This window comes from Phoxinus phoxinus (assembly GCF_949152265.1).
Source record: "Phoxinus phoxinus genome assembly, chromosome: 9".
Lineage (NCBI taxonomy): Eukaryota > Metazoa > Chordata > Actinopteri > Cypriniformes > Leuciscidae > Phoxinus > Phoxinus phoxinus.
This window is the reverse complement of record NC_136884.1, coordinates 30,448,530-30,465,205: the sequence shown is the minus strand read 5'-3', so window position 1 is coordinate 30,465,205 and position 16,676 is coordinate 30,448,530. Positions and strand designations below refer to the sequence as shown.

The following is a 16,676-nucleotide window of genomic DNA, read 5'->3' as shown; positions in this document are numbered from 1 at the left end:
CTCCCACTGGCTCTGTTGCCGCCAAGTGGTTAAATAAAAAAGCCTTGTATGCCACAGGTACTTCACACTGTAATGTCGCTGCGTTATGTATCCATCCATGTCTGTACTGAGCTCTTATACTATGTGTCTGTCTGCTGTCATTGATGTGTTTTTAAAAAAAAAGCCTTGTATGCCACAGGTACTTCACACTGTAATGTTACTGTATTATGTATCCATGCATGTCTGTCCTGAGCTCTTATAAAATGTGCCTGTCTGCTGTGATTGATGTGGTTTAAAAAAAGAGGAATAAAGCCTTAAGTTATGCCATGTGTCTGCTCTGATGCTTTATTATTATTATTATCATGTTTTATTGTATTGTATTGTAGTTTAAATTAAAGGTAGGGTAGGTAGGATTTATATAAAAACGTTTTACCAAATTTGATTAAACTTTCTATATATATCAATGCATAATTAAAATGTAAGTACTCTGATAAAAAGAGTATAAAAATCGAGTGACTCTAGACCGTTTAATCTTCATTAAACACAGCTCATTATTTCCATTCGGGACGAATCACAGGATTGGCTTGCGCGACTGTCACTCTCCGTCGCCATGACTACCGCCGCTATTACTGGCTCTGCCCACGTGCGCGCAGTCGCGCACACCGTTTTTAGGTGGGAGTGAATGGAATTAATGAGCTGTGTTTATTGAAGATTAAATACACTAGAGTCACTCGGTTTTTTATACTCTCTATTTCAGAGTACTTGCATTTTAATTATGTATTGGTAATATAAAGACAGTTTAAACAAATTTGAATAAAAGTTTTTTTTAGACAATTCTGACCTGACCTTCTGGTAGGAGTGTTAAATAAATAAAGAGACAGCCATAATCATCCTTTTTTTTGGTGTCAATTCAGTTGTTTAATTTCTGTAGGTTTTATTCTAAAAGCTCTTAATTCCACTTAATTCGGTACTGCTAACTGGTAGGTGTATTCACTAGGTTGCTTCATAGGCATAAGGTACTGTATTACAACAATGCTACAATAATAAAACAATCCATTGACATTTACTTTTGATGCTTAAGTATTTTTTCTTTTAACCTGTTAGCCTTCACCAGAGCGAGGACGCTCTGAAGCGTTTTTTTTTTTTAAATAGTTCAAAGTTACTATCAGATTTAATGTTATTACCTTGACAAACTATACATCATTAAAAATATATAAGTCTCACGTTTCAGTATTTGACCACTATTGTATTCTGAGAAACTTATAGTGACAGTTATGTCTTAATTTGTGTCAGGATTTATGTAATGAAAAAATGAGTCGATACCTTTAATATGAATTATGAGCGTCAGCTGCTCCATTCAGAAAAAAACTCCGGTGCTGTTGTCTTGAGAACGCGTGACAAAACAACGTTCCTCAGGGCTTTTGGCTCAAAAATGTGCAGATTTGGAGAAATATTGATATATTATCATAGGTTTACATCATATTTCTATAGACAGGAATAATATTTATTGAATTTATATCCAAATGCGTCGATGTATACATAAAGAGCGCTGGATACTCTGATGTACTGTGTTTTCAATCCATACAGCAGGCTGAGGGCGCCATTTGCACAGTTTTTTCCAAATATGGGAGCACACGAAGAAGAAATAACCTGTGACCTTCCAGGACGTCACTGACAAACACAGCTAACGTTAGCTTTCAGAGATCGCTATAACATGCAGATAAAGATGTTTTGAAGACAATAAACATGATTGCAATGATATTTGATTTACCTGTGTTCTTCGAGCCATGTCAGGTATTTTTATAATAATAGATTATATGTATAATGTTATGCTAATCGATATAGACTTTACAATAGTGCAGAATAATATCAAATCATATATTTTCTGTCTGATTTTCTTTTCTGAAGCCAAATAAGCTCATAGAAGATTATTTAAAACACTCGACTTGCATTATAAAGTAAGTTTGGAGCACAAACAGGGTTTTAATCTCATAAATTGTCGTGTATTGATGGTGTGCTAAGCTAACATGCTAGCTAGCTCTCTAGTTGCACCTGCCATCTAGCTGTTATTTTTTATGATTTTTTTTCTAAATCGGAATGCTTACTGAAATATTTCTTTATTTAAGAAAGGCATTTGATACAGTTTCAAATGTGAAGTGAAGATTATGAAAGAAATTAGGGGGTGAAACACCGTGATTAGCCAGTCGTTAGCGATTATAATGGAGACAAAGGAAAATAATATTTATGGCCATAAGCCGGCTGGAAAGGTGTAAATGTGAGCAGGAGAGAGTGACACTGAATGGGGCTCGTTTGCACCACAAAACAATAGAGACAATAGACTGAATAGATGCTAATAGATGACAATAAACACAAGTTTGCATTTTAGAGTCAATTCAAAATAAAGTCATTTGAGATGATCTTGAAAAACATTTAACAAAATACAGAGTTTTAGACTTATCACCTTCAAATTTTAAATATAACATGGTCAGACATGTGTCTTTAGCTGGAGTGCATTTCTAGAGTGCTGACGGGCCAACTTCAATTTAATTTTCATGAAGATGTTTCATAAAAATAAATTTCTAATAACTTACACAACTTTGAAGCTATTCATAATTTTTTTTTCATTATGACAATAATTCATTCTACATTTCCAATAAAGTGCCAGGTGTCAGCTTTCAAATGAGACCATACTTGAGCTTTTAGGACAAAAGGTCAATTAATTGAATCTTTTTTAGGTTGGGTATGCTATTTCTGGGGATTTTTCAAAAGTGGCGCTGAAGGCTAACAGGTTAAAGTGTCTTTACAACTTTTACTTGTATAGGACGAATATTTGACCAGTAGTATCTGTACTTTTTGTACTGAATCTTTTACCACCAAAGAAATAAAAGAAACCAATACTTTTATTCATCAAGGATTAATTAAATTGATCAAAAGTTACAGTAAAGACATTTATAGTTTTACTAAAGATTATATTTCAGATAAATGCTGTTCTTTTGAACTTCCATTCATCAAAGAATTCTGGGGAAAAAATTGTACACAACCAGTTTCAACATTGATAATAATAATGAATGTTTTTTGAGCATCAAATCAACATATTAGAATGATTTCTGAAAGATCATGTGACACTGAAGACTGGCGTAATGATGCTGAAAAGTCTGCTTCGATCACAGGAATAAATTACATTTTAAAACATATTAAAATTGAAAAGTTATTTTAAATTGTCATAATATTTAACAATATTACTTTTGTTGTTGTTGTATATCTAATAAAAAAAAATGCAGCCTTGGTGAGCAGAAGAGACATTGTTTTTTAGCACGCATGCAGGCATCTTTAAATTTGAACAACACCTTTACAAAGCATATCAAATAATGATAATGAGTAAATTGATTTTTTATGTATTAACATCATATCAAATATTTGTGTCTAATACCATTTTATTTAGCCTATATTTTATTGTGGTTTTCTCACAATCACAACATTACATGCAGTTAATTTATCAGACACTATTACTGTTGCATTTTAGAATTATAGAATTATTTAACATAAATCAATCTAATCATATTTAACAATCGGTCAACGACGAATAATTGCAAAGTGTTGACGAGCAATTTGTTCTGGCCTGTAGATACATTAGCCTATGTTGTTCCATGCGCCATCTGGTAGATATTTTGTGAAGCACAACATATTTATAAAAAAAAAAATAAAAAAAAATAAAAATGCTGACAGGATTCAGTGGCATTCCGCGGGGAAAAAACGCACATTCTTAATGGCTGTACAGTAGCATTGAAACAAATATTTTTATTTCAATTTATATCTCGTTTCAAATTGTTTTTGTTTTTTTTGTTACTGAGACTTGTGCTATTGCGTATTAACAATAAAACAAAGTCGGCAGCAGGCTGTATTTCCTCAGATCCTTTTAGCAGCATGAGTCGTCAGTTATTCCCTCTCTCCAGTTCCTCTTTTCCCCGTGGCTTTTAAGCGGTCATGCCAATAGGCTCCATGCACGACACAGTTCTGGGTTCGACTGTACTAGGCTATCAACTTCCTGTTCAACTTCCTGTTTATACACGGACAGATATGGCTCTCTTTTATAGTCGCTGTCTTCAGGATTTACCTCGTCTCATGGTAAATTACATTTGTTATGAGACCGACTCATAACAACATTATGTGCCGCTCCCAACAGCAAGCGGGAAAAGGGATTTAAAATGTATATCGGCAGCTATATCGACAACTATGAGGGTAAGTAGCTAACGTTATCATGCTACATTGTAATCAAGAAACTGACGTGACTGAACTTGTTAACGTTAGCTATTTTGTTTTACAATACTCTACTATATTAAAACAGACAAACTAGCACAGTGTAAGAACGAGTGTAATCCAGATTCAAAAATGTATGTTCATCTTTTTCTGTAACAGTGTCAATGAAAAACAAGGTGACAGGAGAGGTCAGCGTGAGGGCAGTTAGTCATAGATCCATGAGGAAAAATGAAAAGCCACACGAATTGAAAGTAGGGTGACTAGGGTCAATGTTAGGGTAATGGTTAGGCTGATAAGTTGCCCAGCTGATAAGTAACATTATCTAAATGTACATGGCTCAGTCTACTGTTTATGGATGTGAATGGGTAGGCCTATGTAGCTCTCATCTACAATACAACATAGGTAAAGTTGGTTTTATATTCGCATATTCAAGACACGTGTTTGTCATTTGCACTTGACCGGCTGCAGACCTCGCTGAACAATGCGATCTCATTTCATACAAAAGGTTTCTTTTTAAAAACTAGCCCTGCCCTCACGATACCATTTCATACAATAGGTTTCTTTATAAAACTAGCCCTGCCCTCACAGGCGTGTTAGAATGAAAGACTTCATACTGGCTTCACTTTTTCACAGTGACCAAGCGGATCATAATTTGCTTAAACCTCACAAAATGGCAGAGACAAGAACGCCAGATAGACAAGAAAGAAAAGTAAGTAATTCTTGACAATTCATTTCTAACATCAGTCACAAAGTAAGGCAATACAGAGATAAACAAATACTATGCATTCAAATGCATTTGATAATCATTCAATAAACAAGAACTTACTTTTTGTTTTATTAATTAAAATGAACCTAATGCTATGTTAGACAATGGCGTGTAAGAAAAGAGTCTGTGTAAACAAATTATGTTTATTCACTGTGTCACGGAGCTGGTCTCTGTTTCCCGAAGGAAAGCTGTAACAAACATGTGTCTCTGTGCAGCATAAGAGATGAGTAACCAAGCTAGAGTGTGGGGGGTGGGGTTTTGCTTTTAACCCTGTAAAGCCTGATATATGAAATAATGGTAAGAATGATCTTTAAAAAAAAAAAACAGTTTATTTAACTTTTAGACAAAATATAATATAACATCTATTTAAATAAATGTGTTTGCTTTTATGCCCTATATAGGCCTAGTATGATATAGTGAGAGTATGGAGCTTTAAACTTAAATCAATTCTATTATTTTTATAAAAGCATAACAGTCTACTTGCATACAAAAGTTCCTTAATGTCATTTGTCACTCTATATCTCCCAATAATATGTTTTTAGTCAGATAATATGTTGTTAGTCAACAAAGCTCTAAAGTTTTAATTGTGAGGGTCAAAACACATAATGCAATGCAATACAATGATAATTGAGAGATCATCAAAACGTTCCTCAAAAACCGGTTGTATCAAATTATGATACATTTTTAACAAGAGTTAAACTCTATGAAAAAAAAAACCATGATAAAAAACGATGGATAAAAGTTATTTTTTTTGTTTACTCCAATCATTAAACGTGCAGTCTGTGAGAACAGAACGCACATTTCAACTGGCTATAGAAGTGTAGTTCAGAGAAATGAGTAGGCCTATGTGAACTCAGCATGTTTCCTAAATATCTGCAAACATATTTTTAAGCTTTAGTAGAGTGAAAAAGTTACATAGAGCACCTTTAAAGATTTTACAGCAAAAAGAAGACCTTTTTAGAATTATACAAAAGGCTTTTTAATAAAAAAAATTAAAATTAAAAAAATCAATTTAGCTTCTTCATAAAGAACAAAATAAATATATCCTGCTGTGAAATTTGTTATTTTGGCCAAGTATTTAAAGCTGATAAAATTAGGTTATGATTAAAATTATTTTTTTCTTTCCAGTATGACTTCCAAGGGAGAAAAAAATATCGCCACCGTCGTGAGTTCAGCCACGACGGATACATTAGCATAAGCGATCTGAGAAATGCACTTCAGGATGATGCTAATCTACAACAAATACAGAGTGACTTGAGAAAGCATGCACGACACATTCTCAGGTATCTGACTAAGAACATCCCGGAATACCCAAACCCCGTTGAATTTCACATCTCAGAAGTGACTCATGCCACAGACAAGAATAGTTTTGACCAAATCTGTGAGTCAGGGGGATTCAAGGCTTATGGTGATGATGATAAGTTCTTGTGGTGGAGCCTTAAGATTGATCAAAAGAGTATAGAAGCAGCTGAGAAGCGTTATCTGGAGACGGTGTTCCCAAACAGATCTGAAGAACAAAAGGAAAAACAGGGTGAGTTCCTCAACAGATTCACCACATCACCTGCGTTCCACATTAAAGAATCGCGCTATGGGACCGTTCGATTCTCTTTTCCTTTGAATGAACTGATGAAAACATACAAAGAGCAGATGTGTGGAGACCAAGAAGACCCAGTTCTCAGGGAATATAAGACAATGTTTTACAAGCAGGAGATCATGTATGTTGTTCTTGTTCACAGCCCTGAGCACAATGAGAGGTTCGAGAAATTCCCAAGGATTAAAAATGAAGATTATGATGGAAATCAAATTGTCTGGAAAGAACAAGAAAATCAAATTGTCTGGAAAGCACAAGCCATTGGTAATGCCATTGAATTTAAACTGATACTGAATGAAGAGGACAAAATAGCAGAGGTTGAACCTGTGCAAGAACAATATTATGTATGGGATCATGTTTGCCTGGCATTTCATTTTGATGATGTCTTAAAGTTCGCTAAAGAAGATCTTGAAAAGAGTGTCACCGATTGTGAACTGTCTGAAATAAACTGTTTAAAAAGAAATAAATAATAAATTACAGCAGTCGTAAGTGGACAGCAAGCACAACTGATTTTGATGTGTGTAAAGAAAATAGACCTCCACATCAGCATACATCTTGTAGAAGGGGTGAGATTAAAAAATGGGTTTAAATACACATGAACAATTACTGGTTCCTCAAGGTTATTCATGAACTATAAGAGGTTACTCTTTATGTGAGTTAAACCAATCACTTTATTATTTGTATTTGTGGACTTTACTTATTTATCGCATGGGGTTGATGAGATGCTTTGTTGGTTGCTCAAGATGATTGTGTATATTCATTATGATTTTGTGAAAACCCTGCTCTAATTTTTGGAAACTGTTGTATGAAAATAATTTCTGTTTTGACTGAAGTACACTTAAGTGCTTTAGAGTAACAAAAAACTAAAAGAGTATTGCAATAAGACTTAAATAAATCATTTTATTTTTTATGTTAAAATGGTTGGGTAACGGTGTACAGTTCTGTAACGGGTGATAGGTTAATTCCATAATTACCACCGTCAGTCTTCTGGGGTGTTCGGGAAGTGAATGACTTGGTGGCGAATGGCCACACCTTCTCAGTGACTCGGTGGACAATGCGGTGGACAGTGGAACGAGGCATATCAAACACTTCGGAGACGACCCTGTATGATGTACCACACGCCAGACAGAAAAGAAATACCAGGGTCTCTATTGTGGAACCCGATCCGTGTTGCCGTTCACTTCTCAACAGGTCCAGCAGCACTCCTGCTCAGCCAAAAATCAGGCCGTGTGTCAGAGTCATTATAAAACCTGTCCAGCACTGGCATGCTCAGGGTTATCCTGCAGTACAGGGCTCTGGTCTGGTTTAGGGAAACAAACAAAAGAGAAATGGTTTAGAGTTATGCCTAAACCATATAAAGTAATTGTTGGAAGATATATTGTGATACTTTAGTAAACTATTTATGGTTTTAAAACCTTATGTACAAGTGTTATCTTGCATACTTGGATTTAATGTACTTAAGGTATCAAGAGTAAAAGTAAAGATATGTATTCTGCATAAAAAACCCTCCTGTCAGGGTTTTTAGATATGTTGTTGCTTTAATATTACTATATTGCGCTATGTGTATGCTGCATTTTAATTCTGAATATGTTGATGGTTGTTATATTTAAAGTACTTTATTGTTGAGTACTTTACTATACAACAATGCATCATATTGTAAAAGATCATGTTTTTGTAGTGTTGCTGTCCTGTGTAAGAGAAAAACCCCTCATGACTTCACATTTGTACGTGAATACTTAACGAATGTACTTGCTTACAGTCCACCACAGGTTATTTTGAAAATGAAACGAGCACAATTTATTGTCACAATATAAAGGACTATCTGTTGTTACTAACTACAGATGCGCCCCATATAAGAGGTTGCATCCGAAGGCGAGCAGGAGTACCGTTGCAGGATTGTTTCAATAAAGAAAGTTATATTTGACTTTATTTATTGTTCTGTGTTTTATGCTTCAACTGCGTTAAAACAAAACACGCTGGAAACATGCCTAAATAAGATCAGCATGATCAAGAGAATAAACTCCATAAAAATAAATTGCATCTTCGTAAGGTAGCCTATAAGTGAACATTTGAACAGCTTTATGTGTATTTTCATAAGTATTATTACTTTACTCAAGTACACCCAATACTTACGCACATTTTAAAGTGTACTCCAGCAATTAAGGACGCAGCAAACCAGTTTACCTTACCTGGCCACGGTTTTGACCCAGCCGGAGATTCATGTTTCATGTTTCTTTTGTTCAATTGAGTGTTTTCATACATTAAAACACCAACTTATCTACATGCATCAGTGTCTTGTGTGCACAAAACCACTGATTGTATATATTAAAAATAAAAAAAATAGTAAACTAAATGACGGTAATTTAAAATGGCTAATTCCAAAACAATGTAAAATAATATTTAAAGTGTATACAATGCAATTTATCAATTCTTAACCTTGCTAAGGCACACCATTTCTACACACTTAAAGACTTTACAGTGTTGTTGAATTGATCAAACAACACACAACAATATATATATTTTCATGAGTCAGACGGAGTTGACAAAGTTGTCAACGAGTTGTCAAGTTACTGAGTAAATGTCAATTTTTATAAAAAGTGGTTAAATAAAAAACCTGTTCTTTTTCATGGTATGATCGATGAGACCCGTGTTTATGAAGATATCCAATTCAAATTAATGTAGTATCGATTTATTGTTTGTCACTTTTCAAAAGTACTTTTGTCCCTTACCTCAAGAATCAGTGACATATTAAAATATGCATATACAAATATTTAGGACAAAAAATGTGTTTATATAAATTGTATGAGACATATACATAATTATTGTTTATGTGTGCGACATATACATGATTATAGTTTATTATGTATGAGACATAAACATGATTATTGTTTATTATGTATGAGACATATACATGATAATAGTTTATGTATGAGACATATACATGATAATAGTTTATTATGTATGAGACATATACATGATACAGGGTTCCCACTCTAAACCAAATGTCAAATTCCCTGACTTTTCCCTGACTTTCACTGACTAAAAAGATTAATTTCCATGACCTAAATGAACGGCAAAACAGGCTGCTGTTTTGCGGAGCACCGAGCTGTTTTGTTTTGTAGAAAGCCTTTCTTTAAAGTAAATTTGTTTTGTATAAATTGTATCTTAATTATAATAATTTTTGGCCTGTATTTAATAAATGAGAAGCAAATATATATAGCCGACAACATAATCATGGAGACGCGCCGCGGTCACTTGCATTGCACGTGAATTGGAGCACATCTCATCATAAATTAACCGAAACTCTGTGTATGCCTCACATACATGAGAAATACATCTGAAGATAGCTTGGAATGTCTTTAAACAAAACAATTCAACACGAAAAGAAATAGGCTACTCTCGGATTATGTAATCAATGATGTGGGACCTGATATTCTTTTATGTGATATTCATGCTTTTTTTCTTACAGTAAAGCACAGTCCACAAACAACCTCCCTATATTAAGACAAATCTCTGGAGGTATGCTCCAAGCTCATCCCTTTTCCCACATTTGTAGTAATGACACTATAACCAAACCGGAAATTGTAACGCGTGTGCACGCGAAAAGTCCGTATTATTATTTTTTCACCCTCAGGGGCTCCGTAGAAAGATGTGTGAAACAGCGCGATAAAAAAATTTGGTATAGAAAAATTACATTTTGATGAATGGAAACTAAAATTTAAAGCAACAAACTAAATTCCCTGATTTTCCATGACTTGGACAAAAACTATATAAAATTCTCTGACTTTCAATGTCTGGAATAGACCTTTAAAAATTCCATGACATTCCAGAAATGCCATGACCCGTGGGAACCCTGATGATAATAGTTTATTATGTATGAGACATTGTAGCGACAATGACTGCTGCTTTGCGATCAATGAATCCCAATCAACAAACAAAAAGCATTCTGTTTAACGGTTCTGCTGACCAAGATGTTCGAACAAGCCACCATTGTTTTAACAGATGTTCACGAGGCCTCAGTGGCGTCTGTAAGTCTGTGGAAACTGTCAATAGTGCATCTTTGTGACTCTCCAAAGAGACATTAAACGCACACACGTAACATGACACCCACATGGCTTCACACGAAGGAGCACACACACACAGAAACCCACAAAGGAAAGGATTTCTACCATAAAGTCACTCTTAAATGTACTAAATATAGCCATTTTTGTGTTAAGATGTGTTTATAAACCATAGGAAAGCATATACATGTCCCAGTGTAACCTTAATCGAACTGCAAATGTTTATACTAATGCATAATAATCAAACGTTGTATTCCTGTAATCTTAACAATGACGTGTTTGATATCATTTTAAATCTTGAGACCTAACGGAGTTGAATCTCGATAATAGACTGCAATGATATGATTATTGTGATATGAATCCTTTTCAGCTCTAGAAATGACAATTCCAAGCCCTAACATAAATTATACAGCAGGGGGTCTTCTCGACAAGACAAAGAAAGTTTTCCCGCTTCCATATCACTGAAGGTGATTGGCCACTCGCGCCTCTCCCAAACTCTCTGTCCATCTCCTTCCAACGCTGTCCATCTCTCCAGCTCTTGAAGAACAGCTCTCTTCCTCTCTGCATCCCGGCTTCGTCATGTGAAAAGTCTCCGGTCTTGAACTCCGCAGGAGTTCCTTCCGTTTTATTTTCTTTATCTTAGTCTTTGTTTTCATTTTCAAATTCTCCTTTGTTCGCTTTCACCTAAGAGTGAAAGAACGTAAGCTGAATTATCCCCTCGGCAACTTCCCTTCCAAGAGACCTTCAAATCTCGCGCGAACAGAGCACTCCGAATAAACACGAGAGAGCACGTGAACGAGAACGCGCTCTGCTCTGAGGACACACGCATAGCGTTTCCTTTCCGAATCCCAGACACACACACAAACGAACTGCAAGTATAACTCGAACGAGTTTTCATGTTTTAAGGTATGATTCATTGTTGGCTCTCAAAAGGTCTGTGATTTTGCTATTCTATGATCATTCGTGATCTGTTCCTCTCTCTCTCTCTCTCTCTCTCTCTCTCTCTCTCTCTCTCTCGCTCTCCTCTCTCTCACCCTCAAACCTCCGCCGAGTCGATTTTCTCTCTCTCCAAATCTTCCTCTCTCACCTGTTATCCGTTTGCCTTGTATTGTTTAACTGTAAGTTATGTACATAGACATATAATCAGTGTATATTTTGTAGTCCGTATATTCTGTAGTTTTGCATTTATTAAAACCATTATATGACTGTTTCTGTTTGAAAGTTAATAAATACAAAGTCAATGAGATCAGATCCAAGAGCTACCAGCTTTTACTAGTTACTACATTGAGTAGTTATAATTTTATAAACACAGGAAAATTAATGTTCACGGCCAGAAAGTTAATATTTCTTGGAGTTTGTAAGAAAGGATAACTTTATTGAGAAATTGATATTAATCTTATGGTCGTTCGCTGGACGAACACCGATTTGATAATTACATTAATTTCCCTTAAGGATTATCCAATAATCGATCTGTAATAAGATTATTGATATATGAATGAGGAATTATAAGACGTTGTGATTGATTATTCATATAATCTATTTTCAATTTCGATAATTTAATGTAACTGTAATATGCAATATATTAATCATATTCATGATTAGTTATTAAAATTCCCTATAGATCATTTGAGCTAATTCATATGGACCCAGAGTCCGAGTCATTTACGTTACAACATATACATGATTATAGTTTATTATGTATGAGACATATACATGATTATAGTTTATGTATGAGACATATACATGATTATAGTTTATGTATAAGACATATACATGATTATAGTTTATTATGTATGAGACATATACATGATTATAGTTTATTATGTATGAGACATATACATGATTATAGTTTATTATGTATGAGACATATACATGATTATTGTTTATGTATGAGACATATACATGATTATAGTTTATTATGTATGAGACATATACATGATTATAGTTTATTATGTATGAGACATATACATGATTATAGTTTATTATGTATGAGACATATACATGATTATTGTTTATGTATGAGACATATACATGATTATAGTTTATTATGTATGAGACATATACATGATTATTGTTTATGTATGATACATTATATTTACATGATAAAAAAATCCTGATTTCATTAATGAAATTCAACAACTAAAAGGATCAAATAAACAACAATAGAACAATTGAAGGGTTATCAACTAATTCAAGTGGCAATTTGTTCCTGTATACTGTTTACATGCATATTAGCATATGTCCTATTAAGACAGTTGTAATCTCTATTCAACATAAATGATTTAGTCCATGACAAAGGCAGAACATGCATACATGCTCTATAAGAAATAAACTAAATTAACAGAAGCAATCTAAGACCACATACATTTTCAAGATAACACATGTTCAGGCCAGCTAGGACTTATTAGATTGTGTCCAGCCCAGCTACTTTTATGATCTCGCGAGCAGTATTTGCCAGTTCTTTTAATCCTTCTGTCAAGAAGAATTGAGTAGAGGCAAAGGACAATCCTGCAGCACACACACTGCCCACAACTGGAAGGAGACTCAACAAATCTTCAATGGTAGTAAGTGTTACAACCACAGCACAGACAGGTAATGTGGTCAGTGCTTTATTTTGGATGGCATTAGCAAACTTTGATTTGGCCCGATATTCCAGCAAGGACATGTTTACTTTTTCTGAAAGCCTTTTCAGTGATCTGTCATCCAAACCAAATGCATAATAGCACTTTGAAAGGAAAAGAAACGCAATGGCTGCATCACACGCCACTGATGTGCCCGGCATAGGGACCATTGCTATCCCGGCAGAAGCAAGAGATGCAGCCCAGGTCAGTGCTTTAAATAACTCGATCTTCTTCTCAAGACATGCAGCAGAGCACACTGGCCAGGTTTGAAGAAGAGCAGCTCGTTTGTGGTCCGGAAGATCATCTAACAGTGTGTTTTGAAGTATTTCAAAATCATATTTCTCCAAATAAACAGACGATATCAAGAAAACTTTGGTGTCTTTAAATTCACTCAAGTGGCTCTGACAGTACTCTCTTAATGTGCTAAGAACTTCCTGCTCATTAAACATATCTTTCCTTTGCTCTGAAGAGATGTCGATGTCAATCTTGGAACGAACAAAGTAAAAACCTTTCTTCTGTTTTCTTATTTCTTTAGCCAGCATGATGTCATTCTCCGTGAACCTCTCCGAGTTAAGGATAATGAAAAAATCATAAGTTTTAAATTTGACATCTTTAAGGTATTTATTTGCTTTGAAATTTGGACTTCCTATTCCAGGCAGGTCCCAGATGTTCACATTTGGCATTGTAGGATGCACATACATGTTGGGCTCTGTTGTAGTTTCTGTGACACCACTAGGTGCCGCTCCATTATCATTTTCACTTAGGCCTAGAATTACATTTACAAAGGAAGATTTCCCAGATCCTGTCTTTCCAGTCACAGCGATGTTAAGTGAGACATTTAACAACTGGCCAATTGTTTTAGTCGCTTTTGCTGTAGCCCTGACCAGGGTGGACTCGCCTGATGCACTTACTGCCTCCAAAACAGCACAGCATTCAGTTGCCATGCTTTAAACTGCAATAAAAGATAAAAGTACAGTTTCTGTATTGTGATCCACATTCAACCCATATGCTTGTTTTTAACAACTGAATTCAACAGAAAGGCCTAGATGCATTGTTACATAAAAGTCAGGTAATGTTTTAACTAAAGGGCCACATACATTTATTAGGATGTACATTACACTTAAAATGATCAAAAAGACATAGCATTTGATGGTCATAGTGTTTTATACTGACCTTTTGTGTGGAGACGTTTTTAACATTTTCTTTCCTTTTATGTTCCTCTGGCCTGTCAGTGGACATTAAACCACGTTTCATACATTGATAACTGGGGTAGTGGGGTCAAATTACTTGAACAGCATAAAACTACTGAGTAACAAAGTTAAGGAGAGACAGATAAACCCACAATACTTTGCAAAACCAGCTCGGGGTCCTGATCCTCCTTGTCAGGGTTTAATTTTGCTATTTTTTTTATGTTCAATTATGTGTATTCAGAAACCGTATCCATACTGCTGTGCTTTAAATTATATATGATATATATATATATAACTGTAATGTGGTGTCAAATATAGGTAAAGAAATGTTAAAAAGTAACAAATCATTAAAAAAATGTTTTCATTAATTTAAAATAGTGTATATTTAAAGATACTTGGTTGATATTCTTGATAGGAGACATAATACTTATTAAAATAATGTCATTCCATAAAGTAATTTATTTTTATTTTTTTAAAGAAAGAATTATAATTACCTTAAATTCTTTGTTCCAGCAGGAGTAGTGACACACCTGAATGATGACAATGTTTTGTGTTCCTCTGTAGTTACAAGTGAGGTTTGAGAAAACAATAGTTAACAATAGTATAAAGAGTTCTTAATGCCTTCTTAAGTTCCTGCTGGATAGTTTATCATGTAGCTACAGCTCAGTTGTAGCCTCTTTAAAAAAAAGGGGGCAGGTACTTTGACAAAGGGGCAGGATACCAACTGGCGGTTAGGGCTTGGCAAATCCGCTCCAAGGCTTTTAACTCTTGTGGGGCTTTCCCAACTGCTTAATGAACAAACCTACTTCCTTGTCTAACAACTATTACCTCAGTGAATAAGAGTACCAGCAGATGTTTGAGATTGCCTGAAGTTAGATTTGTTTTATATGGAAGCTGATTAGTCTCAATTATAATCCATGGAAAAAACTTTATTCACACATGCGTAGACAATTTCACATGCATGAAACCTAATTCACGTACACACAACGACAAAAAATCATGTGCGTGAAAAAAAAAAAAAATCACAAAAAGCTCTCTTAATTGGTAACACTTAACAATAACGTTTCATTAGTTAACATTATGGCTGGACAATAATTCAATATCAATATATATCGCAATATATATATATTTTTTTCAATAACGGTGATATGATTTAAAAAATATTTTTTTGATATTTCAATATACTAAACAGCATTTGTCACTGAGTGGCGTTAGGCACGCAGCCGTCAGAAAGAGCAGAACACAACTTTCGTGAGCAGCAGCCGTAGGCTCAGGGCTTGCAAAATCACTAGCCCGACGTCCCGTCTAATCGCTAAAAAAAATGTAAAGGTCTAAAGCTAATCGCTAATTAGCCATCATGCTAGGTAAACTTGCAAACTCACCTGGTTTATACTATTTTTAAATCAAATGCCAAATTAATGTTTTGATTTAGATAGTTGCACTCCTTATTTAGTGAGTACCGGTGCAAGAGCCAGATCTGTCTGAGGTTTGTCCCAGACATTGCAGCATGTAATACATTAGTTTTTAAAGCAGGTTACATGTACATGAAGTATCTAGATAACTACGACCTAACATAGTATGAATATTCAATCTCACAGTACGTTAGAAGACAATTGTTATAATAGTATTTTGTTTGACTTTTTATTTTCTATTACAGATGCAACACTTGCATGACCAGGCAGCTCGTGGCGCTGATCCAGAACATGGAGTCATAGTATCAGAAACTGCATGCCCCTTGTCAGCTGAGGCTCTAGCTGCCTTACAAGATATTAACCCCACTGCTCCTCTTCTCTTGGGCGGGATATCTATATGCATGATCTTCTATTGGTCTCATTCCTTATGTAAGAGCTGGATAAGCAGTTTACAAAACATAGCATTTGTTTGTTTTGTATTATTGAACACTGTATTTGACCTCTTTGGAGTTACTTGTAAGCCCATATGGTCTGGGCTTTTTGAAGCATGACACTTAAATTCAATAAATCAATCTAGCTATCTATTTGATGGACCCCTTTCCCTCCAGAAAATCCAATGATGGCCAGTGGTCCAAACTGTTTATTATACATATTTATCCATTTTCTCTATTAGAAACAAAGATATGTATGGTTTTACAGACAAAAGGCAAATATGTGTAGTAACATTGTGGTTTATAGTCCTTGAAAACAGAAAATGTCCTTTTACATGAATGTGTGAGCCTTGCACGAGAACAGAAAA

The 16,676-nt window shown here is 34.8% G+C and overlaps 2 protein-coding genes across 3 annotated transcripts; one reads left to right on the top strand and one right to left on the bottom strand.

The window, feature by feature from the left end:
* Nucleotides 1-3,980: 3,980 nt before the first annotated feature.
* On the top strand, nucleotides 3,981-8,521 carry LOC307004240 (uncharacterized protein). 2 transcript variants are annotated; one of them, XM_079623342.1, is made up of 2 exons: nucleotides 3,981-4,218; nucleotides 6,131-8,515. In XM_079623342.1, the coding sequence occupies exons 1-2, from the start codon at nucleotides 4,213-4,215 to the stop codon at nucleotides 7,061-7,063; spliced, it is 939 nt and encodes a 312-aa protein (XP_079479468.1). In that variant the 5' UTR covers nucleotides 3,981-4,212; the 3' UTR covers nucleotides 7,064-8,515. The 2 variants fall into 2 exon arrangements, with proteins under 2 accessions (XP_079479468.1, XP_079479467.1); XM_079623341.1 differs by lacking the exon at nucleotides 3,981-4,218 and adding an exon at nucleotides 4,843-4,945 and having other exon boundaries at nucleotides 6,131-8,521.
* Nucleotides 8,522-11,954: 3,433 nt separating this feature from the next.
* On the bottom strand, nucleotides 11,955-15,284 carry LOC307003909 (T-cell-specific guanine nucleotide triphosphate-binding protein 2-like). Its single transcript, XM_079622800.1, has 4 exons — nucleotides 14,960-15,284; nucleotides 14,449-14,500; nucleotides 12,301-14,227; nucleotides 11,955-12,063 (listed from the first exon to the last, which is right to left on the bottom strand). Exon 3 carries the CDS (start codon nucleotides 14,217-14,219, stop codon nucleotides 13,059-13,061), a length of 1,161 nt encoding a protein of 386 aa, XP_079478926.1. The 5' UTR covers nucleotides 14,220-14,227; nucleotides 14,449-14,500; nucleotides 14,960-15,284; the 3' UTR covers nucleotides 11,955-12,063; nucleotides 12,301-13,058.
* Nucleotides 15,285-16,676: the final 1,392 nt, after the last annotated feature.